Source organism: Colletotrichum acutatum (genome assembly GCF_030867785.1).
Source record: "Colletotrichum acutatum strain CBS 112980 chromosome Unknown BDZ83scaffold_7, whole genome shotgun sequence".
NCBI classification, from domain to species: domain Eukaryota; kingdom Fungi; phylum Ascomycota; class Sordariomycetes; order Glomerellales; family Glomerellaceae; genus Colletotrichum; species Colletotrichum acutatum.
The window spans coordinates 39,121-66,270 of NW_026849001.1; the positions used below are offsets into that span (position 1 = coordinate 39,121).

General features: G+C 52.4%; 9 protein-coding genes across 9 annotated transcripts; 6 read left to right on the forward strand and 3 right to left on the reverse strand.

Moving 5' to 3' along the window:
• Positions 1-702: 702 nt before the first annotated feature.
• BDZ83DRAFT_647004 (uncharacterized protein) lies at positions 703-1,691 on the forward strand (the record flags this gene model as incomplete). Its single annotated transcript, XM_060510031.1, has 3 exons — positions 703-778; positions 1,143-1,263; positions 1,544-1,691. The coding sequence occupies 3 exons, from the start codon at positions 703-705 to the stop codon at positions 1,689-1,691; spliced, it is 345 nt and encodes a 114-aa protein (XP_060370279.1).
• Positions 1,692-7,486: 5,795 nt separating this feature from the next.
• BDZ83DRAFT_398141 (uncharacterized protein) lies at positions 7,487-9,494 on the forward strand. Its single transcript, XM_060502829.1, has 5 exons — positions 7,487-8,319; positions 8,374-8,544; positions 8,598-8,651; positions 8,704-8,877; positions 8,933-9,494. The coding sequence occupies exons 1-5, from the start codon at positions 7,690-7,692 to the stop codon at positions 9,362-9,364; spliced, it is 1,461 nt and encodes a 486-aa protein (XP_060370280.1). The 5' UTR covers positions 7,487-7,689; the 3' UTR covers positions 9,365-9,494.
• A 3,074-nt stretch (positions 9,495-12,568) lies between these two features.
• On the forward strand, positions 12,569-13,010 carry BDZ83DRAFT_601985 (uncharacterized protein). The gene has a single exon (XM_060507140.1). The coding sequence runs from the start codon at positions 12,700-12,702 to the stop codon at positions 12,853-12,855; it is 156 nt and encodes a 51-aa protein (XP_060370281.1). The 5' UTR covers positions 12,569-12,699; the 3' UTR covers positions 12,856-13,010.
• Positions 13,011-13,961: 951 nt separating this feature from the next.
• BDZ83DRAFT_715704 (major facilitator superfamily transporter) lies at positions 13,962-15,618 on the reverse strand (the record flags this gene model as incomplete). The annotated part of the gene is made up of 7 exons (XM_060511775.1): positions 13,962-14,325; positions 14,401-14,590; positions 14,661-14,775; positions 14,837-14,979; positions 15,045-15,170; positions 15,225-15,318; positions 15,379-15,618. The coding sequence occupies 7 exons, from the start codon at positions 15,616-15,618 to the stop codon at positions 13,962-13,964; spliced, it is 1,272 nt and encodes a 423-aa protein (XP_060370282.1).
• Positions 15,379-16,068, reverse strand: BDZ83DRAFT_601988 (uncharacterized protein). Its single transcript, XM_060507141.1, has 2 exons — positions 15,707-16,068; positions 15,379-15,640 (listed from the first exon to the last, which is right to left on the reverse strand). The coding sequence occupies exon 1, from the start codon at positions 15,978-15,980 to the stop codon at positions 15,720-15,722; it is 261 nt and encodes an 86-aa protein (XP_060370283.1). The 5' UTR covers positions 15,981-16,068; the 3' UTR covers positions 15,379-15,640; positions 15,707-15,719.
• A 685-nt stretch (positions 16,069-16,753) lies between these two features.
• BDZ83DRAFT_601989 (FAD dependent oxidoreductase) lies at positions 16,754-18,716 on the forward strand. Its single transcript, XM_060507142.1, has 4 exons — positions 16,754-17,151; positions 17,225-17,514; positions 17,569-18,142; positions 18,208-18,716. The coding sequence occupies exons 1-4, from the start codon at positions 16,899-16,901 to the stop codon at positions 18,474-18,476; spliced, it is 1,386 nt and encodes a 461-aa protein (XP_060370284.1). The 5' UTR covers positions 16,754-16,898; the 3' UTR covers positions 18,477-18,716.
• A 1,366-nt stretch (positions 18,717-20,082) lies between these two features.
• BDZ83DRAFT_398396 (haloacid dehalogenase-like hydrolase) lies at positions 20,083-21,367 on the forward strand. Its single transcript, XM_060502831.1, has 3 exons — positions 20,083-20,771; positions 20,833-21,219; positions 21,288-21,367. Exons 1-2 carry the CDS (start codon positions 20,173-20,175, stop codon positions 20,957-20,959), a joined length of 726 nt encoding a protein of 241 aa, XP_060370285.1. The 5' UTR covers positions 20,083-20,172; the 3' UTR covers positions 20,960-21,219; positions 21,288-21,367.
• On the reverse strand, positions 21,129-23,039 carry BDZ83DRAFT_715707 (major facilitator superfamily transporter; the record flags this gene model as incomplete). Its single annotated transcript, XM_060511776.1, has 6 exons — positions 21,129-21,217; positions 21,276-21,500; positions 21,592-22,155; positions 22,216-22,348; positions 22,410-22,604; positions 22,668-23,039. 6 exons carry the CDS (start codon positions 23,037-23,039, stop codon positions 21,129-21,131), a joined length of 1,578 nt encoding a protein of 525 aa, XP_060370286.1.
• Positions 23,040-23,889: 850 nt separating this feature from the next.
• On the forward strand, positions 23,890-26,264 carry BDZ83DRAFT_398334 (cytochrome P450). Its single transcript, XM_060502830.1, has 7 exons — positions 23,890-24,037; positions 24,150-24,512; positions 24,566-24,807; positions 24,889-25,269; positions 25,346-25,626; positions 25,680-25,759; positions 25,828-26,264. The coding sequence occupies exons 2-7, from the start codon at positions 24,167-24,169 to the stop codon at positions 25,983-25,985; spliced, it is 1,488 nt and encodes a 495-aa protein (XP_060370287.1). The 5' UTR covers positions 23,890-24,037; positions 24,150-24,166; the 3' UTR covers positions 25,986-26,264.
• Positions 26,265-27,150: the final 886 nt, after the last annotated feature.

Below are 27,150 nucleotides of genomic sequence, written 5' to 3' on the forward strand. Positions count from 1 at the left end.
GTTTGTCGGTCCTTCTAGGTGCCGAATCGTCTATGAGCGGGCGAGTAGGCATGCTCGTGCTTGAAGCCTCGAATATTCTTCCAATGGTCGTACGAACGGGGCGGAGTTTCGATAGTAATCGATCCCGGCGCGACGCCAACGATGGAACCTGGTTGGAACTCGGGAGGCGCTGGAGGTTGGTCTCCTTCCTGTGCCCAGTTATTCCCAGCCTGGGATATAGCCCGCTGCCCGTATGAGTTGCCGCTCCCGTGGCTAAGGTAGTGTCACCTACAACCCCGTCTCTCCGGACAGTTGATTGGATCTTTGAAAGGAAGGCCAGAGCGACTTTGGCAACCTCCAAATGCCAATGAACTTGGTACTCTTGATGGCTCTTCCAGCGTCTGAAAAACTCGTCATCCACCCGGAACTGGACAGGGCCGGAAAGGCACATCTGATCTGTCGTTTTCTTCAACTGTGGTTCTTCGACTCGTTTCCGCCACTGACCCCTTGCTTACTACCACATTGCCATTATCCCTTCCGGAAAGTGTTCCTGATACTGGCCAGCATGTCGGGCACCCAATTACACAAAGGGTGGTTCAAGCCGGGGGATCGCCCTTCAACCACAGTTCTGGGACCTGTGCACGGATCGCGGGAGCCCACGCCTGCAGCTTCGCTAACCCAGTTCCGGTTGGCGTACTGCCTGGGTCACCTCAGCTCGTCGTGATGCTGGCTGCTGGCTGCTTACCTTGCTGCCCTACCCTGCTGTGGTACCGTTTACCCAGTGCCTCCATACCCGAAGGTATGGATCGTGATGCATTCTGCAACTTTGCTCGGGGTTACGAACCCATCTGTTGGGTTCAAGCTCTGAGCAGGAAAAGAATTACAGCATCCAGAACGTCAGCTTCACGGGACAGGCTTGTTTCGGGAGGCCCTTGCTAAATGATGGAGATGGGTCCCTTGACGAGACTGCGTTGCCAGGCTATGCGCTTAGTGAACCGTGAGCGTCGTTGTCAGCTGGAAGCCTAAAATGTTATTTAATCGCTGTTGATGCCCGAGACTTAGCAAGAACAATATCAACCAGGTCCTATTCATAGTCCATCCGATGTGGTGTAGTTGAGCAGCTCTGGAGGTGCGTAGCACCCATTGAACTCATCTTTCCATAGCGTCTTCCTCCGCCATGCAAAGCTGTTCAGTAATCCACAACAGCCCTGGCAATTGGTGGGGTCTAGACTCTGAAGAGACGGTGATGTTTCTGGGCTCAGCTAGCTGGAACCCACCGCCGTAGTAATATCCTACGAATAAGTCAGTTGTCAATTGTTGCATTCACTGCCTGGTTGCCTGTCAAACCTTGCGTGAAGACCCTCGTGGACTGCGCAACTATGCGTACCGCTTTTCGTCATAGGCCACAGACACGACTGGAGAACAGCGATGGCGACAGGGTAGCTGAACATTTGAAATAGTGCGCGCCAATGAGTGGCGCGGAATCGGCGCGTTCAAGCCACAAATCGGTTATGGCGACATTGTCACCTACACAGTACTTGCTTAGACTATTGGCGTTTGGCAGTTTGCGGTTATGTCAACCAGCTGTCAAGCCACCCGATTTCGATCTTCGTACTGACCGGGAATTCCCCCAAGTGATTGATATCTCGGTAACTCGTAATTGGAAGCTATCTGAGTGGATCAAATCATGTGTCACTTTCGCGCTGCCGTGATGCAGATGTGCGGATGGCCGATTACACGATGCAGTACGTCCGTAGTGTCCAGGAGAACGGAGGTCGCAGGTGAAGTCCCAAGTCGTATTGCAGCAGTAGCAGTGTGTGTGTGCCAAGCCCGCGGAAGTCTCTCCAGACTTGATTGGTCACTGTCAATGTGATATGTGACGAACCGCATGCGAGCCATGACACGCGGGTGCTACAATGTCTGGATAGGAGAACTAGCACAGTCTCACGGGAGGATTCGCCTGCGGGCAAATAAATGGATCAGCTCAATAACTTTGTCCTTGTTTGGGACTGACCCGATGAGGAAATACCGAGAGTGTACCGACTGCCATCGTGACTGGCAGAAATGTGATCCGTCAAGGGGTTGCACATTCATATGCCTCCAGCATTGAAGAAATTCTTTCGAATTTGATCCACTTGATTCAGTGGTTGAGTGGCTAAAGAGCCTCCAAGCAACAGCGGTAACGGGAAGCTGGACTCTTGAGTCTTAGAGTCTAATTGGATTTGACTCGTCAGCAAAGCGGATATGGCAAAGTGAGCCTGTTTCTAAATGCCATGGTTTCGTCTTGCTTGCTTTTGCCGTGGTGCCGTCAACGGGTGTGGATTGCACCCAAGCACTTTCGCAGTGGCTACGGAGTACCAGCGTCACAACTGCGTTCGATACCACTCTCGATGTCTCTGCATGGCTTGCATAAGGCCAGGTCCAGTGCCGAAGATGTGACTCTTGTGCAACCCCCGCAGTAGATTGTCATTGTGCATGGAATCGCAAAATGGTCGATGAACAAAAAAGAGGTTTAGAGCTTACACAACTCCACACCTGTCGGATCTCGAAAAATCAAGTCAACAGAGTTACGCGGTTGCCACGCCTAGCGTGCTGTGAACAACATAGCCTCATATCGTCTGTCTCCCAGCCTATTGCGGTATCCATCGGCAAGGAGTTCTCTCACGCTATCTATGGTAGTGGCCAGCTCGGCTTGTTGTAATATGTCCGCGAAAGGCAACCCTCGATGGCGGCGGCAGTAGGTTGGCTGGCTACTTCCCAATAGGTCTCGACCAGGTTTGCGAAATCCCTTGCGTGCACTGTTCTCTCCAAACGTGCGTATCCGTGATAATGGCCGTGAAGAGCGTGGATTCGTAGAGGACTGGATACACATTTTGGGGGGGGGGGGACGGGAAGCTTTGGCATCAAAATGCTGCTGCCGCACTTGGGAAAAAAAAAAAAAAAAAAAAGCTGGCAAGATCTGCCTCGGAGTGTCGCCGAGAACAGCGAAAACATAGAGAAGATTTGGGTTTGCCTCCAGTTGCCTGGCCGTGGGTTAACATACCAAAATTGCTTAAGGACGGATATGTCAGATTCCAGTATTATCGTGATGCAGCTGCGAGATGGGCCGTGTCGCGTAATTTCCAGAGTGCGGGCCGGGAGAGTTGAGCAACTCCTGTCGCTGCGACGTCAGGATACTTGAGTCTTGAGCCGGCTGGCAAACACATGGGGCTCTGTGGTAGAGCCAATCTGAGATCCATAATCGCAGCGTGACCCCGACAGATCGCAGGGCCAGGTGGAGAGTAGGGAGCCACCGGGGACCACCGGAGGCAGCACAGCCCTGAAGTTCCGATTATGATGCTGAGTTGCGAAAGACAAGGCACAGCACTGCAGCCTCTGCCTTCTTTTCCCCCTGTCATTGCAGCTCGGAGGTTTTGGCGATGCAAAAGGATCATCTATTAAGGTGCCATCATTCGACTGAACCGCCGTTCCCACCCTTCGTGGAGACTGTGTAGCGTGAGGATTCTCGAATCGTCAGTCCAACGGTGGGCGGCCAACGCCGTAAACGCAACCATTGGTCCATTTGCCGAGAGTGAGAATTTGAGTCTCGGATCCTCACGGGCGCTGATGAAGAGCATAGGGACTCGGCCAAGCAGATGGGTGGTCACAAGGTTGATGGTGAAGGGCCGAAGCCTCTTCATGTTGTTGCCGACTGTGGAAAATCCGAGTTACCTGCGCCAGCTAGGAACCAGGAGTGAGTGCGTGGGGTAACTGTTATGCCAGTCTAGTCATTAGATCGTGATGAAAGATGTTTTCTCCCGAAACTGGCCCGGTGGTTTACGGGCGACGGGAAGGGTACTGGGAGTACGGCTTTGCGGCGGTGCCAAGCCGGTATAGCATACTGGGGTTGGCGGGTGAAGAGAGCACGGAGACGTTCGAAACGGACGGAGAAAAAGGCATTGTTGCGAGCTGTCAAAGCTCGGGGACGCCATGGGTGTTGATTGTGCCTGGATCCGTATGGCGGGTGAGCCTCTGAGTTGAGGTGGCAGGGTGGGTACAAGCCACACAGCCTGATGCTGAGATGGGACATTTAAAATGAGGCGGGAGGTGGGAGGCTCAATACGAGGCCCTCAGCAGCCGTGATCGATAGCATCCGTCGCCCGAATCTACATCGACATGGTTGATTCCCGTGGTTCGCAGGAACCTGATGTGTGCGAATAGGTGGCTTGCCTTCCTTGTCCTGCAAAGAGCTCCTTGGCGTTGCTCTGTTGGATTTGGACTGGATTGAGGAGCTTTCGTTCTCGAGACGACAGGGCTGAGGTAATGCCGAACATAGAAGCCCATGGCGACGATCAAATCGGTGCCTCTGAATAGCATTGCCAATGACAGCAGACAGGCAAACAGCGGCCCTGAAAAACGAATAATTCTCATTTGGCGGAGCTGGGCAGAACAGGGCTGCCATGTTTGCTTGCGCTGTCTACCGCAGCACGTAGAGAGTTTGTTCTGTGTGTGCCTGGCCTGATTCAGACAGGCAGGTTCCGATGGTGAGATTTCTTTAAGGAAAGCCGTGAAGGGGGGGGGGACGAAAAAAAAAAAAGTGCTGACAGATTGGTGCATGAACGGAGGATTTCGAACGTGGCCAACAAGCAAACGGAGGACAGCGGACCAGGGGTCAGGTAGGTATCCGTGAAGTCTCGAGGATGCGTGTGTGCGAGTTCATGGCGACGGTGACATGTCTGGCGCAGAAGCTGGTGGTCCAGAGTGCCCAGATTCTCGGCTGTGGCTTCGACGCGAGAGTCGCAGTCTTCGGGCGGTAGGCGAGAAGTGTAGACGGCCTGTCTCTATGTTTTTGTGTCTGCCTTTCGCTCTCTTTTTGCGAATGCCACTGGCTAGGCGTGAGGATAGAGGGAGGGAGGGACTGATGGAAGAAGCCGTCGATGACTTCCCGTGGTGAGGTTCCTGAGCAACTCAGGTAAGGACAGGGTAAGAGGCAAGGAAGGATGTTGATGTGATCCCATATGCCCAAGCACCAGAGGTAAGGTAGGGGACCTGACGGGAAGCTTGGGGCAAGCCGCAAGAGGAACTCGACGTTGAAGGGGGGTGGGAAAGCAAGGAGGGGGGGTGAGGTTGCCGAATGTACCCGCACAGCACTTGCACGCGCGTAAGCTACCTCAATAGTGTAGTTTGTACGTACCTAAGGTATGATGGACCTAATGCGTAAAGTAATGGGTAATGGGAAGTAAGGCAGCTGCGAATAACCACTTCCTGCCTCGACCTCATCAAGACAGTAAGAGGACGGACGGTGCTCAGTAGGTACCTACCTTCCCTTGCACCGAGCTACTTGAGTACCTACGTACATACATGAGATGAGGGACACCTCAGAGTTCACGATACGTACCTGCCAAGCCTTAGGTAAGGCTTCGGGAAGTACGTACCCTTGAAAATCTTCCTATTCCCCACTTCCACGGCTGCAGTCAAGTGCAGGGCATGTCGCAGGCCGCAGGCCGCAGGGCAGGGTGTGGTATCCAAACTTTACAAGTTCACTTCATTTTCAACTCACCACCCCGTGTGAGGACCGACACGCTCATTTCACGCCCCCCTCTTTCTGTCCATAGTCCATCCATACCTGCGGAGGACTCCATCCTCCATCCTATGGTACGGATACCAATTGCACGTCCCTGCTCTCCTCCTTCTCCCTTGCCGTCAGTCCCGCCCACCTGCACGAAAAATTAAGAATCCAGTGGCTAGGGAATCCCTGTTCCGTAGTCCGGCCCTTTCTCGAGACTCGAGAGTCTCACTTGGTCTTGAATGTCTTGAATGTCTTGAATGGCTGCCAAGCATTGGAAGCAAGTCTCCGTTTCTCACCCTCACCTTCACCTCACTTCTGCATCCGTATCTCAGCTTGACCAGTCTGCTCTGTCTTCTCCAGACTCTATGTATTCGAACCGGCCCGGTAGCTTGAGGTACCATCAACACTCAATCTTTGTTCTTGACCTTCGTATCTGCGCCTGAAATCCCTTCTTGCAAAGCCTCACTCGCAAGACCCTCGTCGTCATTATCTTCAAGATCGACCTCAGCTCAATATCACCCTACCACTACGATACCTTGTTTACGCACGAAGACCTACAGCTTCCACCCGCCTCACTCTGCGAACTGTCAACCCTTGGCCTTCCTTAAACTTTGCAGACTGTACCTGGCATGGTACCGATGACCAGCTCCCACGTTGGCTACCTCCATCTTTCCACCATCGTGATCACTTTCAGGAGATCTGGTCCGTAGATCAGGTAGTCCATACGGATACCTGAGTCCATCAATATCTCTGTCTCTTCTCACATTGTCTCGACACTTTTCGAAAAGTTCCTCCACCACTATCCCCTGCTTCGCCTTGCCGTCCGGCTGCAATATCGACCTCCCGGCGATCCTAGCCTCCCAGGAAAAGAAAGAATGGCGCCCATTTGGGCAGATCTGACCTACACCCAAGCCGCATGTCGCCATGCTGCACGTCGACTACAAGAATAAGCAACAACGGATCGAGGCCACAGCGACCTGCCCGAGGACAAGGGACTGTCTTTATTTGAGATTCCCACATTATGCTTGTTTCACTCTCTCACCACTCGCCTGCCTATCCTTTACCGCAGACAGTGATGAGATGAGCTCTCCTGCGAACTAGTCCAACTGGCGACCTGTGAATTGCCCCCATGAAGAACTCGTCTTTACCAGAATGTCTTATTTCTGTCTATTCGAGTAACCGAGGCTCCTCCTTTCGATTTCTACGCAGCGCCTCTATCCAGCTAGGTAGGTATACCTCCTTCTTCTTGTCTATCTTGTTCCGAGGTTCACTCTGTTGCTTGATCGGCCAGCCGTTGGCCCTACTTTCGCCTCTGATAGAGCCTCAACGCTGCTTGTCACAGACGCCTCCATCGTCTATGAGGGGAGGCTAGTACCTAGACCCAGGGAGAGAGACATGAGTGCATCCTATACCGACCTCTGAGCTCAGTCAGTTGCAGGGTATGGGTATGACGCCTCTTCCCATTCCCATTCCCACACCCCCCCAGAGGTCGACTTCTCAGGCGCCCCTCCCCCTCCCCTCCTGTACTTGGCTACCCTGTGCAGCAAGAGCAAGGTCTCGTCCTCGTCCGCGTCGACCGGGTCGTGACCCGCTCAGTCGCTACCCCGGCTTTTATGGAAGTCCTCCGTGTTGCTCTTCGTGGTGGGGGTCCATGATTTCCACAAACTCTCCATGTTCTGGTCCTGGCCTTCAACCCTTCTTTTTTCCTCTCACCAACCCACTGTCTGGGTCCTTGCTGGTTTCGCTTTGGATGCATGTATATTTAGTGCTGAGATCTTCGGGACCCAAATCCAGTCGATTGGCTTCCAGGATTCAACCCCGGCCGCACATCCGCTATCCCCTCCCGCACCTTATACCACGAGTCCATTTTTGACTCTGTCCCGAAACTACATCTACCCGCCTCCATCCTGCTTTCTTTCTCAACTTCTTGCCTCGAGAAATCATACTCAACTTGCCCCTAAGAAGCCAACGCCTCACCTCTGCCCTTTCTTTTTGGCATCAACCATTGATCCCATCTCTTTCATCGTACTCTACATACTCCAGACACAGGCAGGAGTCAGTCAACTTTGGCGTTGACTTACCCATCACCTCGTCCTGATTGTATCCAACAACCACACTTGACGCCGCCGACCTATCATTTCTTCATTTTGGGCTCCGCAGAAATGGCCTTGACGGAACAGACAGCCCCGCCCCAGGCTTGGGGTCGCTGGCAGCAGCAGCCTGCTGGCCATGACTACACGATGATGGATAACACAGCCTTTGTGCAGTACGACTCGAGAGCGACTACCTCTGCTCCTATGAACGGCACTATCATGTCTCCCCAGTATATGGTTGGCTCTCACTACGGTGTCGCATCTATGCCGGCAATGGGCCACCACTGCCCGACCCAGAACCACTTCGCATATGCTCAGTACGATTCACCCCCGGCCAACATGAACATGCCCTTCAGACTCCCAGCTCAACAAGAACGACCGATCATGCCGGTGGCAGCTCCGGAGCATGAGGTACCACGCGCCAGTTCCTATCCTCAGGAGTCGCCTTCGGGACAAAACGACCGACACCGCAGCCCATCCACCCGAAGTGAGACGAAGATGAGCAACCCAAAGACACCCCACCCCCTCAACACCAAGGAAATCAAGTTCAACAAGCCGACGAGCGCGGATCCGGTGAACTTTACCACTGCTATCGACACTCTCATGAAGGCGATCCAGAAGAGGCACGACACTGAAGATATCGTTAAGGGCGTCCCAGAGACCGAACAGGTTGTCAAGCCGGAGCCCAGATCTCCCAAGGTAAGACCCGATTCTGCGTACGCTGGCTAGAGTGACTGAACTGACATTATCCAGCCCGAGCCGACCCCAGCTGCTTCGGCCCCTACACCCTCGACAACGACGGACTCGATGGATGCCCCCAAGACCAAGCGTTACGTCTGTGACATTGACGGCTGCGGCAAAAGCTTCTATCAAAGCACCCACTTGGATACTCACAAACGCGCCCATACCGGTGAAAAGCCATACGTAAGTACATCTAGCTAGTCGAATGTGATGTGAATGACGCTGACACTTCGCAGACATGTACTTGGCCGAACTGTGAACGAACTTTCTCGCAGCCTGGTAATCTCAAGGTTGGTTCATCCGAATTCGAGCAAACACTGGGCCTCACTAATCCCTCTACAGACTCATATGCGCCGCCACACTGGCGAGAAGCCCTTCCGCTGCGAACAATGCAGCAAAGTGTTTGCCCAACGTGGCAACCTCCAGACGCACATGGCCACGCACACTAATGCGAAGCCATTTGTCTGCAAGCTCGATCAATGCAACAAGATGTTCACCCAAAGAGGCAATCTCAAGGTGTGTAAAGTCGGAGTGGCATATTCCACGGCCATCAAGCTAACTTGGACGTCAGAACCATCAAAACAAGTACCACGAGAAGACTCTCATGGAAATGACTGATTGGATTGTCTCCATTTCCGATATTGACGGCTTGTCCGATGATCAGAGAGAGATGTACTGGTACTTTGCCAATCTCTACAAGAACAGCAACAAAGGCATCAAGGGCCGTGGCAAGGATCGCAGGGTCAGCAACCGTGTCTCGAAGTCTAGAACTGCTCCCTCGTCTTATCCGGTCAAGCGCGTTCCCAACCCAGCAAGCCTCGCAGCATACAGCTCGAAGAGATTGCCTCCGCCAGAACAGTACATGCAACATCACCAGCACGGCTACGAGGTTTATGACACGGACATGGATCAGTCCTCGAGCGCAAGCAGCCCTAGATACGACGGCATTCCTGCTGCCTACCGAGACCGCATGTACCACCAGTCCAGCCATGCCATCTACTAGAGGCCAGATCGCAGCCCGGCGATCCCACACGAATACACGAACACGAATCACATCGAGTATATACCACAAGAACGGAACGGAGTAAAGAAAAGCAATATATGGACATGCTCAACAGGCTTTGGGGCGAAGCAATCCATCGGAAAACAACATCGAACATTGAACCAGAGCGTAACCTATTTCGCGGTAATTATTGGGTCGAGGCGGCTGTCTGAACATTCTTGCTTTCATGTTATTTCCTTGCAGTCGTCGTTCACTTGTTTTTAGCAAGGTGGTACTGATTGACTTATATTTTCCCTTGAATCATCTATATCGCGGTCAAGGTTACATTTCTTACGACGGGGAGTGTACGAGAGTCGAGTGCTTGAGCTGTTGAGCGGTTTCTTCTTCATTCTTAACCTGTTCCAGACTGGAAACTCTGGATAGGTGAACAACATATTGTTTACACATAGGCGGTGGCTTTTCGCCAGGCATTTTGGCCTGTCCGTGGACATACATCAAAGAGAGGGGGTTCATGGCACACGAAGGGGGGCTGTTGGATGATGTATCATGGGAGTTTTTAGACCACCCAACGGGATTGGGGCGTGTGCATTTGGATCAAAGCGGAGCGTGGAAGGGGAAAGGAGAGGAAAACAAACTTGGCCTCCCATCAGAGTTACTAGACTCTTCAGATACCCCTGGGATTTGCATTGGGATATGATGGGGCAAAAAGCGTGGCAACACGATGGAGTTGGGAACAAGCGTTAAACACAACTTTTTGTGTCCTGTGATTTTTTGTGTTTACGGGTCGACATTGGAACTGGACCCGATAGGAAGGATCCCGAGTATCATGCACCCCTTGCTTGTAGTGGATGCCTTGAACGCACGTATGAGAAGTTAGGATTATTGATACCAATTTTTTATCTACCACTACCAACATTGACTGCCTATTGCTCTTTCATGCGCGGTGAACGAAAAAGTGAACAAATCCGGTCTAGTGGAACTGCTTGCGTATAATAGCTGCTGGGCTTCCATGCAGGTGTGCAGCATGTGTGTCTCGCCCAAGCGTAATGTTGGCCCGGTAGCTGGAGGCGAGAAAGAGAGAGAGAGAGAGAGAGGCCTGGTGGAAGTTTCTCTATAGGCCAGGACCATGGCAGAGAATAGAGATTCCATAATCTGGGAGTGATTTCTCCGGGTCTTGAGTGGGTTAACTGATAATTACGGAGTGAGCACCTGCAGTAGGTACTTCTACTCTAACCCGAGGTCTTTGATCATCCTCAGCTGTTCTGATGAGGCTCAGACTACCCCATCAGACGAATGACAGAGCCGACGAATACGGGTATCGATACTGCCGATGGCAGTAAACGAAAAGGCGGTCTGCAACACACGCGCCCTCTCACGCACACACACTCCCACACACTCAGACACCGGGGACACACACCGGGGACACACAGCCGGGTTGGTAGCTGCATGTACCTATGATGGAATACCAAAAAAAGGTTTCCCAGCGTGTGCTAGCTGGGCTGGTTGACTGCCCGCGTGGCTGAAGCAGAAAGGAAGAAAAGGACCCCTTGTCACTGAGGGTTGGTTCTGGCACCCGGGTTTGGGTGTCGGCCGGAGCGCGGCTGCTGGTTCCCCTGATGCACTATGCCATCCATCTCAATTTTTTTTCCTTTCGTTGATGGTAGGTGTGTGTAAGGAAGGGGGGAGTGGGGAGTGAGGAGTGAAAGATGGGCGTGTGTTGGGTGCGAGGCGTGAGGTGAAGGGGGGAGTGGCAGAATGAGTTGTTGATTCTGTGCCTATATGCAATGGAACGCTTGCATGGCCTGTAATGTGCGTAAGAACGAGGCAAGGTACATCAAGGAAGCACGGAAGTTCGAAGATGGAAAGGCAAGGGGACTGAAGAGAGAGTGTGTGCGTGTGAGAGTGAGAGAAACCCCCCCACATACATGGCACTTTTACTATTTGGGAAGAGCTCTCGATTCAGGGAATTTGAGGCAAGGTCTAACGATCAATTTCCCATGTGTGATCATCGTGGAAAGCATCTGCCATGCCTGCCTTGCTTGTCTAGACTTTAGACAGTAGCGGTCGAAAAAAAAAGAGAAGCGTTGCATTATAAGGTATCCGTCAGGAAATTAAAACAGGCACCAGTTTATTAAGTTCCAGATTCCCGTCCCGCCCGCGGCCCCCCGTTCCTTAGGGTACCTAGCCTCCCAACGCACGGAACGTAACTATCCAACTGCCGCGAGCGCCTCGCACTTTGGACACGGGTGACGGATGCAACTGAACCATACGGATACAAAGGGTGGAAAGGAGAATCAAACAAGAAAGATGCCTGGAAGAAGAATGCAACCTCCCGAGTCCCCCAACATCCATGTTCTTCCGGTGGGCACAGTTCACGTGGGTGCTCTAGAATCTTTCTCCGAGATCCCCACCCACTACTGCCAGTACCTTGGCGGAACCCCCAACATCACAGGTGTTTCACCGAAAGCAGGTGTTGGTTTGATTCCAAGGTTTGACGTGAGCCCGAATTAGACTCTGCCCCCAGACGGGACGGAGATGCCGCAATGTCTCTCGTCCCTGGGACCTTGGGGGAGGGCAGAAGGTAGGTAGGATCCCAAATCGCATGTATGCGGGCAGGCATTAGGTAGGAAAGCTCAACATGAATGAGGGAGGTTTCTGGCGGATACGACGAAAGGACGGATGGATGTGTGGTGGTGATGCGACCGGGCCGTCCCTATTGGCCGTGGTCTCGGTGAAGGAGGGAAAACCTGAGGGTGGGGTAGGATTCGCTGCAGGGAATGGGGGAGGATTGGGGGGATTTCTACCTTTATGCCCAACATGCCAAGGGGCACCTGACCAACCCACGTGCCAACTTCTACCTGAAAGGCATGGTGAGCCTTTCGGTGACGGTCCCTCAGGTGTATGATGCACTTTTGTTCGCGAGGCAATGTCTCTCTCTCGTCTGCATGTGTGTGGCAGGGAAAGTGTTGCGATTTTCGGTTCTGGCGCTGCGCGTACCTTCTATCCCTTATTCCCATCGCATTGCCATGAGACTTGGGGAACTGGCCAAGAGATTGGAGAAGGATAGAGGACTAGGCAGCATAGGATTTGTCAACACTTTTAGGGTGATCTGTGTAACCGTCTATCAGGGGCGCTGTTTTTCTCAGAGTTAATGATGCAGGGCAATTCCAACCGGAGGACAAGAAATCCATGATGCACTCTTACTTCCGTAATATTAGTCATGACGCTACCAGCGACGAGGAGGGTCTCAGAATGTCACTGAGAAACTAGACAGGGAAAAAAAAGGAACGTCCGTCTCTTTGACATGTCGTCGGGCTGAGCTCGTCGAGAGCCTAATGCTGAATAATGCAAGAATAAGCAGACAAGGGACGAAAAAACACGCTTTTGCCAAAAAGAATGGTTTTTTTTTGAGGCTTTTCCATCTCCGTCCTAAACGTCACCGTTACAAGCGGGAGCACCCGTTTACCCGCTCCCAGGCCAAACTTTCTTGAGATGTTTTGGTGGGGTCAGACTTGGGTTTTTTTCCCATTGTTCAGACGATTTTGAGTTTGGAGCTAAGAGATGACAACCCTGTCAACGTTCAATGGTTCAAGGGGATCCATGCCGTTTTCAGAGAAATTTGGATCCCATTGTTGGAAGAGTCGATGGTGGCTTCAATGAATTGATACACGAGTTTTTCTGAGCTGGGACTTCAGTCCCTGTTTGGATACTCCGATGCAAGTCGAGGTCAAGACTTACGCAAGATTGGCCGAATTTGAAAAATAAAAGTCCAGGTTGTTGTTGGCTAAGATTGAGGAGACCCAAGCGTACCGTCCTGGCTATGTATCAAACATCTACTAGAAGTAGTCTAAATGTGAACAAATTACAGATGACGCTATTCCTGTTTTCATTTTTCAAATTTCTCTCCCTTTTTTTCTCTAACCTTTTTGCTGAGCACATTTCGTCCAGATTAGCTGCTGAGAGGAACGTAGTTTCATTTGGCATATTGAAATTCAATGGAAAGCCCTATCTAGACTAACGGCCAAGGAACGAGAACTGGGTGATCAGCTTTCGTAAATTTTGTATACCATAACAACTCCGACTTAGGTGATTAATACGACGTATCTTTATTACCCTTAAGCTCATGTTCACTTTGTCCCAAAAACTAAGATTTCTGTCAGCTTTCGTATGTCTTAGTCACGCTTCGTCGTCCTGACAGGCGATACAAGTCAGGATCTTAGTAAGAAAAGTAGACTCGCAGATGTAACAGCGAGCTGAATGCACTGACTATGGATTTGGTCTTTAAATTTTCGAAGTACGGCCAAAGTCGATTGATAAAGCAGTGCTTGTAAGGGTGGGGTATTGCAAAAGAGACCCTATTAGTGGCGGGAGATCTAGAATGACCTTTACTATATCCCAAATGGCTAATTAAGTGCACAAGTTTCTTTTATAAAAGTTTGTTGCAAGACCAAGAAGCGTTATGCAATCAATCGCCGGGGCATCGATGCGTGTCAGAGGCATCGTCAATACTTCGTTCCATCATTCCTATGGTGCTTGAAAACATAAAAACGGCCAACTCCACGCTCACAATCCAGCCGAGTCAGAAACCGGACATGGTCTATTTGTTATCAGGATCCCGCTCTGCCTGATCTACAACAACATCTCCCGCATCTATATCCGTAGCAGCAGGTGCATCTGGAACCAGCCTGATGAGGAACACCATGCACGGAATGGTAATGGCCATCAGCGCAGCATTGACGTAGAATGGAATTCTAGGGTCGGCGCTGGTCTTGGAGTTGAGAGCGTACGAGACGGCCTGGCCGGCGGTCTCAAAGGCGCGGAACAGACCACCCGAGCGGGAGGAGGATCCGACGTCTGTGGAGAAGGTGCCAAGAATCCAGTAGAGGGACAACTGAGTCCAGTAACCGGTCGAGAACATGATCAGATAAGGAAGGTAAGCTTCGGCCCATCTTCGGGTGTGCCTGTTGGGAAGCGATACTGTTAGCGGCACGGTGCTTTGAATCAGAGAAGGGGCGGAGGGATAGTAGATGACGCACAACTCATAGTCGAGGGCCTCGTCGATTTTGCCTCCGCCAAACTTGCTGTACTCGATGCCGATCCAGATGAAGCACATGGCCTGGGGGATGACCCAGAAGAAAAAGGAGATCCACGCTCGCCTGGCTTGTGACCAGCGGGACGTGTCCAAGAGCTTTCCGTAGGCGAGGACCATGACGATGGTGATTGCCGCTACGAGATGGAACTTTTAGCATGGATCCGGGGAATGACAGTGATGAAAAGACAAAGTAGGGTAACTCACGAGTGATCAGCGACGATAGTGCGCGAGCCCGGACGGAGAAGTGCAGGGAGAGGTAGGTGCCCATGGTTCCGCCAAAGAAGAAGGAGTAGAACGCGGGAATAGACATGAGCCATGTCTAAGGGTTTGAGCCGTCAGTACTACGTCAAAGTCGTCATGGGTTGACTGGGTGTGCTCACCTTTCTGCGCTGTAAGTGCCTCCACAACGCAATCAGTTCTCTCTTCCAGCTGATGCTGCTGGCCATGGGGATCTTTGCGCCGTTGCGACGTCGTACGCGTCTGGTGGGGGATAGGAGGAGGGCCCAAATCGTTCCAGTGCATTCTGTCAGGGGTTCGTATTAGAACATGTGTCAATTCAGATTTGGACATGAGTGGGTATGTTCTTACCGAAGCCGACGAATATCAAGTAGGTAGACCACGCGATACCACCAGCATTGGCTCTGGAGTAGTTGGTCGAGAAGTTGATGGCGCCTCCCATGACGCTACCAGAGTTTCTCATGGCCGACCAGATACCTGTCCAACTTTGTTAACACAAACACACTCAAAGAGCTCCCGGAACTTTTTTACCCAGGTAGAAACCTCTGTCGTTTGCTTCCGGATACGACAGCATGGCGGCTGTCTCGGCCACGTAGAGGAAACCAGACGTGAAACCCCCAAGAAGCTGTGTACCAAGTTAGCTCCAGAGCGGAACAGACGTAGTACAGTAAGGGGCATGGCGTACTCTTGCAAAGAGAAGATACCAGTCTATCGAGTACTTCGCGCTCACGTAGTAGGCCGAACCAGCAAGAGGCATACTGACGGCGGCGATCATACAGGACCACTTGATTCCTATCTTGTTGATCAGAGGCCCGCCAAAGACGGTGATCAGACAGCCGGCCATGTAGCTGAGAGCAGTCGCCAAGTTGGCCAAGTATGGTGTCGAGAGGCCGCCGCCCCCGAGGTTAGAGATGGCGTCCGACATTGCAGGTCCGACGAAGGATAGCCTACATGAGGACATCAATTCGAATCCGTGACATTGAGATATGATCCCGAGACAAAGTTCTACTTACGCTCCAAAAAGGATCATCTGGAACAACACGCCTCTGTAGAATCTCGTCGACTTGGAGGCGCGGAGGTAGGCCTCGTCGACGTTCTCGACAGCGCCCTCATCGTAGACGTAGCTGGTGCCGGCGGCATGGTCTGTTGCTTCGGGATAGCTAGTCGTCTCGGGGATCTTGGTGTCGTCCTTTGTCTGTGGAGTTGCCATGGTGTTAGGAGAGAGCACTGGATACGTGCTCGAGACCGCGGGTGTCGAGTCTGGGGACGAGTCGATGGGCCTGGCATTGGCCTGTATATAGTGGTATTGTCATATCATTAGAGAGGCTGTCATTGGTTCATTCCAGGATGGCTGTAGTTCGCCAAAGAGCCATTCAACTAGTCAGTGCGGATGACGGTTCCCATTCTGGGGTTGGGTAAAGATCACTGGGTACGGCCTTGTTAGACAATTGGATTCGTAGCCTACTGCTTGATTACTGTGTCAGTTTGTCTACCTATCTTCCGGGGCCTGCCCAGTTTCACCGAGCCAGTAGAGGCTTATCACGGTTATCGGTAGTTGGTGCTTCCCCGGTTTATCTGTCAGCCACCCCAACATGGAGATACGCAGATAAGCAGCGTCATGTCCGCAAGGAATTGGGATATGTATGGGACACACATGGGAAGAGCGGGCCTCTTTTCTTGCGCCTGAGTTCCAATCCAACATCTTGACCGGGCCGGTCGATAACTCTAAAGGGTTGTGCTGCAACCGCTGTCCTGGGTTAGATGGCGGAGGGTCATCTGAATGAGCTTTTAAAAGGCCGAGATTTGGAGGATCGCTGCTGATAAACTTCACGGAAACGCATACCCAAACGGGGGTTCCCCGCAACGACCGGGCCGGTCAGTCGATTTACTCTTTGAACACTTCGGTCCCCTCCCTGGTCCTCTTCGACTCTACGAGTAAGGTAGGTGGACACAATTGAGTCTGCTCACCGGACGGAACATCTTTCCCGACAGGTTTCCCGTCCCGGCCCCGCCCCACCCCCGGCGCTCGCCTACCTGGTGCGGACCGTGATGGAACATCCGCGCTCGATGCTTTTGGGCCTTTAATTATAACGGCGGGCGCGGCGGCTTGGTCTTCTACTTCTATCTCGTGCAGCTGAAAACAGTCAATCACAACATCTTGTGTCTGATCCTCCCCAAGAAAGACAAACACCCTGCCGCACAGCCATGCCCGTTTCCCCGCTCCCCGTCCCCAACTCCACGACCTCCTTCTGGAGGTCATCCCCGCACCCTCTAGACGATCACCGGTCTACCCCGGAGCTCCCAGCCGAAGTTGACATTGCAGTCATTGGCGCCGGCTATGCAGGTGTCGCTACGGTATACCACATCCTCGACCAGTGCAAGGCGCGTGGTGTCGCGCCGCCAAAGATTTTGATACTTGAGGCCCGACAGGCATGTTCCGGGGCAACTGGACGCAATGGTATGCTTGACAACCCTATCAATCCCTCTCGTCTTACCAGTTGGGCTTTTTGCTGACTTGAGACATGGTAAAGGCGGCCATCTTAAGCCGGATCCGTACAATCGCCCCGCAAGTTTTGTTTCCACTCATGGCATCGAGACTGCGAAGGAGTGCGCGGAGTTCGAGGCCAAGAACCTCATGGAAGTGAAGAAGGCGATTGAAGCCGAAGGTATTGACTGTGATTTTGTCTTGACTCGGGCAGTCGACGCCTTGATGTCAGAGAGTATCCGCGATAAGATGAAGGCCAACGTTGAGCTGCTCAGGAAAGCTGGCGTTTCTGTAATGAAGGACGTTTACTATGCCGATGGCGCTGAAGCTGAACAAGTAAGTCGAGCTACAGCCTGTCCTTAAACTTTGTGACTAACTGTTTACTTCCAGCTATCAGGTGTTAAGGGAGTAAAGGGCTGCCTATCATATACCGCCGGCACCGTCTGGCCATACAAACTAATCCTGGCCCTCCTCTCAAAGGCCCTCGACGCCGGCGTCAATCTGCAGACCCACACGCCCGTCGAGGCAGTAACCAGCATCCCCGACGCGGACGGCTACCTGACGTTAACGACGGCGCGGGGCGCCGTCCGCGCCGCAAAAATTGTATACGCGACAAACGGCTACACGTCGTCCATCCTGCCCGAATTTGCCGACAAGATTGTCCCCGTGCGCGGCATCTGCAGTCACATCACGCCCGGCAAGACGCCTGCCCCTTTGCTGCCTCACTCGGTCATTATCCGGTGGTCCGACACGGAGTACGAGTATCTGATTCCCCGACTCGACGGGAGCATCGTCGTCGGCGGTGCGCGGTCCTCGTATTATCATGATTTGTCGGCGTGGTATAACAAGGTCAACGATGACGAGTTGATTGAGGCGGCGAAGACGCATTTCGATGGGTATATGCAGCGTGTGTTCCGCGGATGGGAAGACAGCGGCGCGACTACCTCGAAGGTGTGGACTGGAAGTAAGTCAATAAACCCCTATGTAGTAAGACTCATAATATGAAACCGGTGACTAATAATGATACAGTCATGGGCTACTCATCAGACGGATTGCCGCATGTCGGCATCGTCCCCGGAAAAGAGAAACAATTCATCATTGCCGGGTTCAACGGCCATGGCATGCCACAGATTTTCCTGTCGGCTAAGGGAGTAGCATCAATAATTCTGGAGCAGTCTGAGTTCAAAGCTACGGGTATCCCTAAGGTCTACCAGGCTTCTCAAGCGAGATTGGACAGCTCCAGAAATTCCATCCTCGAGAGCTGGAAGTCGGTCAACCAGCCGCCGGCAAAACTGTAGAGTTCGTAAATTTCATGTGGAGTGGCGTATTAGAGGCCTAGTTCAGGGAGTATGCCTACTAGAGTTGGCCTTGTTGTAATTTTGTAGTTACGTGTTTGGTTTAGCTGTTGCAGCTTAGACAGTTTCCGGAAAGAGCCTCCGGCATATTAAGTAAAGTCATTTGCGTACTATAGACGAACCAGCTTATTGTTAAGATATTTCATATAATCTAGCGAATCATACTCATATCAAGGTATTCCACTAATTATCTTAATGGCAATTAATCCAATGCCTATAGTTTTTGATGACCTACATCATTTTCAAGAACCCAGATGATGTAGCGATTAAGTATGAGCGCCCTGCAACTAGACAAATGTCAGCTTGCACATAGTGAGACCACAATGCAATACAATGTGGTAGCTTGGTGATTCACTCATCATTTTGATTTTCGAAACACGATGAATGACTGGGCGATTTAACAGACATGTATTGTTTTTGCTCTGTATCTTGAAATCTAAATTGCTAGAAATGCTCTGTCGAAGGTATTTGCGGCAACTGACCATCTGTGTAATGAGTCCACTTTTTTATATTGATGCTTTGAGAGAAACCATTCATAGTAAGTCTCTCTCGAGAAATTAAGCGTTCTGTGAATTGCCAATGACTTCTCCGGCCTTACCATACCGATAGCGGCTTTGATCCGTCACTTCGGACATCTATTGTCCGTCCTTATCTTTCCGTTTTGGCGTTGCATCCGACAAAGGTCCCTAGTCTCCACCCCAACAGCCCCCCTCTGTCGTCTTTAACCGCAAATCAGTTGACTCGATAAGAAGCCGGGTAAAGCAAACCAACACCGGCGACAAAACTGGCTGCCGGAAAACAGTATGTATATGAGGCCGGCTCCGGCGTTCAAGATAACCATCTGGCAAACGTAATGCTGTATGTTTTGTGAGATACACTCATTATTAAGATTCCCTGGGCGATGAGCTGTACAGATCTGAAATAGACTGAGCTGGTTGTCTCCACTTTACGTCCACTTGACTTCCTCCTGTCGCCAAGCTCAACTTCCCCAGATTGTTGACCAGTCTAGCGTCGGATTCGTCCGCCACAATGTTCCACATCGTTGGTGTAAATGCCGCTCATGGCTCGTCTTTTGCATTCCGTAACGCCATGGGGTTCTGGTCACCAAAGCATGAGCACACGTGGGAATGCACCGGGCCGGCGCTTCTTTTTCCAGTCCCCTTGTAACGTTAACAGTCGCATCCCAGCATCCGTTGTATCCCAGTAGATGCAATAAGCCTGATAACGTTTTCCTCCCCTAGCAATAACCTATTTATCCTTTCCGGCGAAGAGGCCCACTCGAATATCAAAGGTCGATAGGGAACCGGGAATCGGCGCCGGAAACTGTAACTCTTGTGATGCCTGTCCTGAACCCCCCGCACTTCGCAACACGTGCGGGGAGACAACACCAAGTCTCTCAGATGAAGCCCAGCCTTCCATAAAGGCGCGACCCATGCGATGCCTCGTGATAAACCTCATATTTAATCTACATCATCGTGTTGGTAGAGACCTCTCGGACCAACAGACACACCCTGAAGTAACCCCTTGCATCGTGTGACCATCCAATAACCACCCCCGAACCTACCTCTTCCGGGCATCATTGGTACAGCACTCTTACATACACATCCACGCAACACACATCAGCCACCCCCAAACCGCAATGACACCACCAAAGAACGTCGTCTTCGACGTAGTCGGCACCCTCGTCACATACGAGCACCTCTTCGAAGCAATCGACGAGCGCCTAGGCGAACGCCTCCGCGCCCGCGGCATCCAGCCAAAACTCCTCGGCTGCTGCTGGCTCGAGGTCGCCGAGCGCGAGTACACCTACCTCTCCATGTCGGGCCGCTACGTCGTCTTCTACAAGGTCTTCACCGCACTTTTTTACCGCTGCCTGCACTACGCCGGCATCGAGGACCCGCGCGCCTTCGCGAGCGACGAGGACGTCGACTACCTCATTGGCGAGTGGAAGAGCCTGCGCCTGCGCGAGGGCGCAGCCGATTGCGTGGCCAAGCTCCGCGCCGCGGGGTTTACGGTGTGGTGCTTCACGGCGGGCGATATCGCTCGCGTCGGGGGCTACTTCTCGAGGGGCGGGGTCGAGATGCCGGTCGAGAACTTGCTCTCGTGCGATTCGTCTGGCTTGGCGAAGCCGACGCCCGAGGCGTATGCGCCTATCTTGAAAAAGTTGTCTGCTGATGGGTGCGAGCCTTGGTTTGCGGCGGCGCATTTGTGGGATGCGTCGACAGCGAAGACTGTGGGGTAAGTCGACCTTTTGGTTCACCGATCGTTGTGTTGTATTGGACTCACTAACATCTCGCAGATTCAAGGCGGCATACTGTACTGCTCTGGAGGGAGAGGCGTTACCAGAGATTTTCGGTGAGATGGATGTGGTGGCGGAGACGCTGCCGGCGATGGCGGACAGGATTATTGCTACGTATGAGAAGTAGACCATCTATCATCTTGCGTAATATAAAAACATGTTAAGCCAAATTTGCGTTGACCATTAAGGCTGAACATTATCAAATTTGTATAAACATTAGACAGTAATTGTATTTGGCTCTCCTTCATGAGCGTCTGCGCTCTAGTCCCATTGACGCTCGTCATTATTCGTTAAACTCATTTCGGTCCACCTTGCTTGGCTGCCGCCATCGCCGCCATCTTGGCTTTGCGGGCTGCCCTCCATCCCGGAGATTTGATTCGTAGTACTGTGAGACACACCGTTAGCATACAAGCTTTCCAAGACGCGACCAAGGGAAGACTAACCAATTACAGCAGACCCGACAAGGACCAAGTCCAACAACGCGAGTCCTGTGAAACACCATCCGCTTCCCATCTTGGACACGAGAGAAGGGATCACGAGGGCGGCGATGGCAGCGCCGGGATTCCGCAGCATATTTCCGAGCGCAAAGGCACCTGCAGCCTGCTGAGCCACGCACTCAGTCAAAAAAGCTGTCGTGGCCACAAATACCCAATTCATCCCGAAGCCGGCTGTGAAAGAGTCACACATGTCAGTCTCGAGTTCACGTGAGATAGGAGGCGGAAACCAAGAGATCTCTCCCAATATCGGACAAGAACTTACTCAAAAACGTGGCAACTAGAACGGCGGCGGGGTGGAGTGAGATGTCGACGAACCAGCCGTACATGGCACATCCACCGGCGCAAACAATGACCCCCCAAATCTGGTCTGCAAGTCTATTTTCGGGATCGACGGTGTTGTCAGGAGACGCCTTAACGGCGCGCGCCCTTCGCCAGTCCGAGAAGCGTCCGCCGACCAAGGAACCCGCAATCATGGCGACGCCGACGGCGATGAAACCGGCGCCGACGCCTGCGCTGGACCAGTTGTAGCGGTCGGCGAGCTCAGTGGGCAGCTGCACTGCGATGGCAAAGTAGGTCGAGTAGAGCATTGCGGTGTTGAAGGACACGATGCCGATAGGTGGGTAGCTGAAGAGACGCCAGTACATGAGCAGGGTTGGCTTGGGAGGAGGGGGGCCCCTTTCCGACTCTGGTGCTAGGGGCGAAGACAGCTTCGGAGGGAGGAGGATGAAGCTTGACTGGGAGTAGAGCTTGCCGCTGCCTACCCTGGCGCGCAGAGTCTCTGGAAGCATGAGGATGATGATGATCCAGAGCACGAAACCGGCAATAGCTGTGAGAGTACGATTAGTATGGTTCAGTTTGTCACGGGCTGAGAGGGTGGAAGGCTCACCAAGGAAGCCAAAGATCCAGCGCCATGATGCCACCGTCAACGCGCCTCCTATCACTGGGCCGAGGACAGGGCCGAGCTGGGGACCTAAGAGGAATATACTCATTGCGAATGCTCTCTCTTTGGGTGGAGTGACCTAGGAAACGGGTTAGTAAGATGAGCAGTGGATGTGTGGTGAATTCTCTCGAGCCACGTACATCGGCGACAGTGCCGGCGCCCATCGACACGACAGCCGCAGACCCAAAGGCCTGGACGATACGAAGAAATACAAGAGCGCCATAGTTGGCCGGTACTACAGCCAGAAGGATATTGGCAACAATATAGATGGAGAGAGAGATGATGTACAGCGGTCTCCTGCCCTTCCAATCGGCGAAACTGGCCCAGAATAGAGGCTGGTGGAGTGTAAGCGTCATGTTCTATCTTGAGCATGAGGTTCGAAAGGCTGGGGAACATACACCGAAGGCGAAGGTGAGCATGAAAACGGACACGGTAACGTTTATGGCCGTTGCGCTCGCGTGGAATTCATTCTCTAAGACGGGCAGAGCAGGGAGGTAGATGTTGCCGGCCAGAGGCCCGAAACAACCGGCCACGGTGACAACGATGAGGATGAAGCGCTTTCGCCATGGCGAGAAGGCCGAGTAGGCCGGCGGGGCGCCGGCTTTCTTCTCTGGATCTCCGGCGGACGGGACTGGAGGCGACGGCGATAGGGGCGCCTGGCTGGTGGTGGTAGTGCTGGTATTAGCCGGGGCCGGCACCTCCTGTGAAGACATTGTGTGATCTTTGGTGGGCGTCGCCGTGCGCGAAGTCGATGGACTGGAGTCGGCCATCTTTGACAAAGAATTCTGAACAAAGCAAATACGGAAAAGATACTCAGAAGTAGAGGTATAGACTCGGAAGTAGATCGACGGAAACGAAGGAGTATGATGGAGAAACTCGGCGGTCAAAAGCCAGGAAGCGGTAAAATGAAGCAACACTGCTTCGGTGATTACCGTTGTTTCTGATCATGTCTACGGACACTAGGTAAGGTAAGGTATGTATGAACGATTCAGTGTCCATTTAATAAACCCCTGGCTTCTTAGGCGAGCCTTTCTCAGTCTTACACGTAAAGGTAGCAACGTACTCCGTACAGGTCAAAGGCAGTGATCAGGAAGGATCCGTCCGACCCCGGCCCCCCCAGTTACTTCTTGCTGAATCCTCATCGGGGCACTGCCGCATTTCTCTGGCGGGCGTATGCGGGGAGGCTCCGCCCAAAGTACCGGTACCTTTACGGCGGCAATACGTACCTGAAGGCACGTCCCTGGTCCACTTTACGCCAACCCGCCTTGGGAAAGTCCAGAGAACCTCATCAAACTCTCTTTCTCTCGCTGCATCTTCTGCTTCCTCCATTCCTTGTCTGGTCCTTCTTGGCATCACAACTCGCATCAGGCCCGCTTGGCGGCCAATAAACCTTCCCAAGGATGTGGCCTTTTGTTCTTTACTTTGTCTGGCGCGACTGACCGATGCGTCGGGCATTGCACAGCCCGGTGTGCCGCTGACTGTGGTCTACCTAGGTCTGCAGACAAATTTGTACGACGAACATCTGATATCCCAAGGCAAAAATGCAATGTTCCATGTTCCACCACCAACACGCATATGCGGTCTATTTCGAGAAGACGACGAAGCCTCTGTTCATGCCTACCTGACTGTAATTCCTGATCCTGTCTTGTGGTCTCCTGCTGCAAGTCATCTCTAGGCAGCTAGAGTTTCTGCTACCTTACTTTGGGTAGGGCTGAGGAGAAGGAAGGAAGACTGCTTCCATCTTGTCAATGGTCACATCTCGATCCTTGTAAGTGCTACCGTTGCTTTTTTGTCTTCTCTCGCTTCCTCGGAACATCGGCCCTTGAACATATAAGCTTGTTATTTCTTTGTCACAGCTTCGACTGACATCGTAACCGCAGACGCCCTTCACGACGAGATGCTGCTATTTTTGCTAGAGGCTTTACTCCTCGGAGCGCTGCTCCTTGGACTCGTTTACTACTTTCTTCTCTTGCCTCCTAGATACCCGCAGAACATCCCGGCGATACCGTTCTGGGTAGCCCTCATTCCCTTCTTCAAGGACGTTGACCAGTCGGACATTTTCCGTCAGTACATTGACAAGCCGCTACGTACTCACGGAGCAGTCAAGATTTTCTTCGGCGCGCAATGGAACATCTTGGTACATCGACCCTCGTATCTGGTTGAGATATTCAAAGATGAAGATTTGTACGAGAAGAGCGGCAACCAGAAGAAGATTCCTCACAGCGTCCTGGCAGAGTTCCTTGGTAAGTGTTCTTTGCCACCCTTAGTGCTTCGAAAAATTCTAACTCGGAAACAGGCGACAATGTTATCTCGGCGAGAGGCGATGTCTGGAAGAACTATCGGTCGGTCATCAAGCCAGGCCTCCAGAGGAATTTCGATGGCGAAATCATCGAAAGCAACGCAGTCAGCCTGTGCCGTCTCCTTCGTGAATCCCAAAAGCGGGCCGGCGGTGGAGGCGGCGGCGTTGCTGTGCAGGACCTGTTGCAGCGGTATTCCGTCTCCAACTTCACCGAAGCCGTCTTGGGTACCAAGTTGCATGTAAGTCGCCCTGGCCCCCACGACAAGACCGAATCTAGCAGGGGGTCTCGCAGCGTGCTGACCGCAGCCGATTCGTCGTAGGCACTCGACAGGGCAGATGCTCCTATCAATCTCCTCCAGACGGCGGTCAAGAGGGAGATCTTCAAGCCCATCTTTATGAGCTTTCCATTCCTCGACAGGTTGCCGCTGAAGTCTCGCTTGGCGGCCCGACGCACTGTGGGCCTGTTCAAGAACGAGCTCAAACGCGCGCTGCAGGCGAGCCACCACATGCCTGTGGAGAAGGCATCATCCCTGTCAGACCAATCCGACAAGAAGCTCGGCCAGCGCATGCTCGACGCCAGAGCATCGGGCATGTGGGATGAGAAGCAGCTCCTCGACAACCTCACCGTGGCATTTGTGGCCGGTCAAGAGAACCCACAGCTGCTTATGATATCGAGCTTGTATCTTTTGGCGAAACATCCTGTAAGTCAGCAAACCTGCCCAGGCCCGTGCCGTCTCACGCGTGCATTCGTTGCTGACAAGTCTGGTGGGGTGTTAGAAGGCGCAAGAGGCTTTGCGCCAAGAAATCCTTTCCAAGGATGCCAAGTCTTCAGCAGATCTGGCCAAAGAAGACATGCCGTATCTCACCTCACTCATCTACGAGTGCCTGCGCTTGTTCCCTCCCATTGGTCAATTGATCAACCGGAAAGCTGCGGAGACGGCGCTGCTGGGCGGCGAGGTCGTAATCCCAAAGGGGACATATGTCGGCTACCACTGCTACTCAACAAACCGATGCCCGACTGCATGGGGTCCCACAGCAGACAAGTTTGACCCTGGACGGTTTGTCTTACAAGTGCACATTCGTCGAACTATCATGAAGCTCACATTTTCAGGTGGGGATCATCCTCAGAAGTCATTCAGCAAAACTACCGCCGCCACCGGGTAAAGGGGGAGTGGATCAGCTTTCATGGTGGTAAGACAGATTCCATACGAAGAGTGGTGAATTATTTTACCGAGATAGTCCTGCTGACTCTATCTCAGGCAAACGCGCATGCCTCGGAGAGAAATTCGCAATGTTGGAAATGAGGACTACCCTGATCCAACTGGTCCGTGAGTTCTCCTTCACTTTGGACCCGATGTGGGTTGACCGCAAGACTCCGGTAAGTTTAAGCCTTTCACTGCCTATGTCCCCGCGGTAGACCGAATTCTCCACTCTTTCCAGATTTTCGGCGCTGACGAAAGGCTTCTTGTTCGCTTTTTCTCCAGGCCGGTCCCCTTTATCCTCGGGCACTTCGGCTGGTTTTGACAGACAGGGTTGACGATGAAAAGAGAGTCGTGAACTAGGCGGGCCTGGGTGATCTACGGGCTCGGGCGGTTTTGGGTAGATTGAGTTTTGATTTGCTCTCTGGGGGTTTAGATAGGGTTACAGAGTTTGATAATCATAGTGATAATAAGACGCTACTTTCCGATGAACAGGTACTTCCCGCATCATCCCTGACCGAACTCTCGGTTCCCCATAATTAAGAACCAGGGGTTACGCTTCTAAATTAATCGACAAGCATAATTGGAGAAGGCCGCTTCGATCTTCGTTGAAATGCACCAGAAGCGAAAGCATGCCGATCCACCCAATGGAAAGCAACTCTTGTGCTGCTCTATGTCCAAGAACCTCACGTCGACCCGAATGCAACTCCAACTTTCGAAAAGCCGCATTCCAACGCCAAGAGAGCCGCGCCATAGTCGGTGCATGCTGCGTATGTTGGCTGCGGTATCTTGCGGAATCTCAGCAAGTAGCCTGCCTGTGCTGCGGGCATGCAAACTGCAAAGTACAAATAGATATATGCACTCGAGTGGGAACCACCTTTTTCGCGCGTGAGAAACTGGGGCGGTAAATTCTGTGGGAAAATCATTCGTCTGCCTTTTTTTTTTTGCTGCAAGAAATGACCGCCATGCGGCCCATGGAAGCGCAGCCATCGGACTTTCGTGCCTTGGCAATGCCCTGCCCTGCTCTTCCCTTCCCTTCATGATCCCTGCCAGCATGTCCTTTGTGAGTTTACCTAAAGTCTTCGAAAAATGGACAACGACGACGCCAAGGCCTGACAGCTTTTGAGCTAAGAGAAATATGGCAACCCAAGACCGAGATGTAAGGTTTGGTGCTTAGCGCGCAGGTTCCGCAAGGTCCTTTAAGGTAGTGGAGACTTTTTGACCTTCGCCCCAAGGTGATCTTAATGGCGTGATGTTAATGGGATTTGATTAGTCGTGTTCGTTCCTTCGGATGAGAAGCCTTGACTTATTCTTGGTCTGTGCCGAACAGCGTTCTTTGTTCAGTCTAACTGTTGGAGACACACGTCTTTTCCAACATCGAGA